Source organism: Ovis aries, chromosome 7, assembly GCF_016772045.2.
Source record: "Ovis aries strain OAR_USU_Benz2616 breed Rambouillet chromosome 7, ARS-UI_Ramb_v3.0, whole genome shotgun sequence".
NCBI lineage: Eukaryota > Metazoa > Chordata > Mammalia > Artiodactyla > Bovidae > Ovis > Ovis aries.
Window position 1 is genome coordinate 24,499,220 of NC_056060.1, and position 1,967 is coordinate 24,501,186.

The 1,967-nt window shown below is 47.9% G+C and overlaps 1 protein-coding gene across 2 annotated transcripts; it reads right to left on the reverse strand.

The window, feature by feature from the left end:
• Positions 1-822: 822 nt before the first annotated feature.
• On the reverse strand, positions 823-1,767 carry RNASE2 (ribonuclease A family member 2). Of its 2 annotated transcripts, none has more exons than XM_042253105.1 (2): positions 1,668-1,767; positions 823-1,493 (listed from the first exon to the last, which is right to left on the reverse strand). In XM_042253105.1, the coding sequence occupies exons 1-2, from the start codon at positions 1,738-1,740 to the stop codon at positions 1,012-1,014; spliced, it is 555 nt and encodes a 184-aa protein (XP_042109039.1). In that variant the 5' UTR covers positions 1,741-1,767; the 3' UTR covers positions 823-1,011. The 2 variants fall into 2 exon arrangements, with proteins under 2 accessions (XP_042109039.1, XP_014952242.1); XM_015096756.3 differs by having other exon boundaries at positions 1,661-1,727.
• Between the last annotated feature and the right edge of the window lie 200 nt (positions 1,768-1,967).

Consider the following 1,967-nt stretch of genomic DNA (forward strand, 5'->3'; position numbering starts at 1 on the left):
CATCCTGTCTCCCAAGCAATCCCTTGAAGGCTGCTTCTGACCCTAGTGTGTGAGGAGCTTTCCCCTCCTATTCCTCACTGATTCCTCAGTGCAGCTCTGTGATGGAGGGAGAGTAGGGACTGTCATTATCTGCCTCCTTTTCTGTCAGTCTATTTCCAGAGTCCTGGAGCCTGTGCCCCTTCCTGACCTGAATGTGAACGAGCCACTGACCCATCCTTGGGAGAGGGCCCCATTCCAGGTCTCCTTCCTCACCTTCTCCACCACATGACAGGCTGCGCCCTCCTCCAGGACATAGTTCTCAGAAAAGAGTGTCGCTCCTTCTCCAGGTAGTACTAGAATCTGATCATGTACTACCCGAACACTTTATATCATTCCACATTAGACTCAAACTCTGGATCCACCCCTAGGATGACCATACATACCTGAAGATTTGATATACTTATTTAAAAATAGATCTCTGAGACTAAAATTTGCCTTTTTCTTTTGGTCTTATCACAATTATGATATTCCCTTTTCTTTTCATTTTTACACCATATAGTTTACTGATATCATTTAGTGTATGATTCTTAGATCAGAATAAAATACATTCGTTTCTAGTTACTGAGGACTCTGTGCCTCCTGGTGTTGAAATAGTCAGCTATGAATGGAAGCCTCAGTTTCCTGCCTTACAGCAGAGAGAAGGAAAAGTCTGTACAACTTCAAGACACAGGAACCTCTTATCCTTATGTCTCTCATTTTCCCGCAAATCTCTGTTGAGAAGGAGAAACGCCTCTAGACCAGGATGTAGCCACATGACAGAAGGGCACAAGCAGACACACAGAGCCTTGTGTGTAATGTTGTAAAGTTTATTGTGGGTACATGTGTAGCTTCAGCTGAGCAAAGCTTAAAGGGCACAGGGGGGCTGGTGCCATGAGGACTGATGCTGATATCCCGGGAAGATCGGGGGACAGGACTGCAGCTATGACCATGGGGCTTGGCAGGTGAGCATGGGCCAAAGTGCTGACCCCAAATCTAGATGATCTTATCCAAGTGAACTGGAACCACAGGATACCTGGGACTGTCCCGGGATGATCTGTTCTCACAGGCGATGATGAAGATCTTCTGTGCCGACGTCTGTTGGTAACTGCAGTTGGTGTAGTTCAATGCATTTCTTGTGAGGTTGCAGTAGGTTATAGGCACTTGGACTGAGCTATTATGACAGTTCATCTTGCCTTGTTTAGAGCAGTTTACATTTGGGGTGTTACAAATACCAGCTACATAAGCAAATGTTTTGTGGAGAAAAGTATTTTTATCTTTACATACCATTCTGTAACGGTTAACCACTCGCATTGCGGCATTGCATTGAGGGTGGGCCATATTTATGTGCTGAATCTCAAACCACTGAGCCCAGGTTAAATTACCAGGTGGGGCATGGAGTGAGGTCACCATTCCCAAGAGCGCCAGCAGCAAAATGAGACAAAGCCGAGAATCCTGCTGTATTGGAACCATGTTTCCTGTGAAAAGAAGGGTGTATCATGCATCCCGGCAACGAGTAATAGAGTCCCTCCTCACTCACCCAGCAGACCCTGGCTGTCACTGTGTTTCTAGCTCCTATCTCCTCACCCCAAAGTCTGTCCTGTGCTCTGGGAACTCACTTCAGCTCTAGGGCTCCTTGTCTTACCCAGTACCTCTGCTATAGCTCCTGTGAGAACAGATCCAGCTGATGGTCCTGGGGCTCAGGGGCAGCTGGTGTACCCCCATCCTTGGAACTGGAGATATAGAGCAGTCCCTGTGGGTGGGGCCAGCAGAAGCACGAGGGTTCTGAGTCGAGGGCATGAGGAAACCCACAGACTGGCACAGGGCCCACTTATGCAATGAGCCTCTTTGTTTCATCATTTGACAATCCGTGTGTCCCCAGGGACACACCACTGCTGCTTCTCTTGTAGGAAACTTAATTCTAGGCATCCCGTGCAGGGCACAGCTCTGCC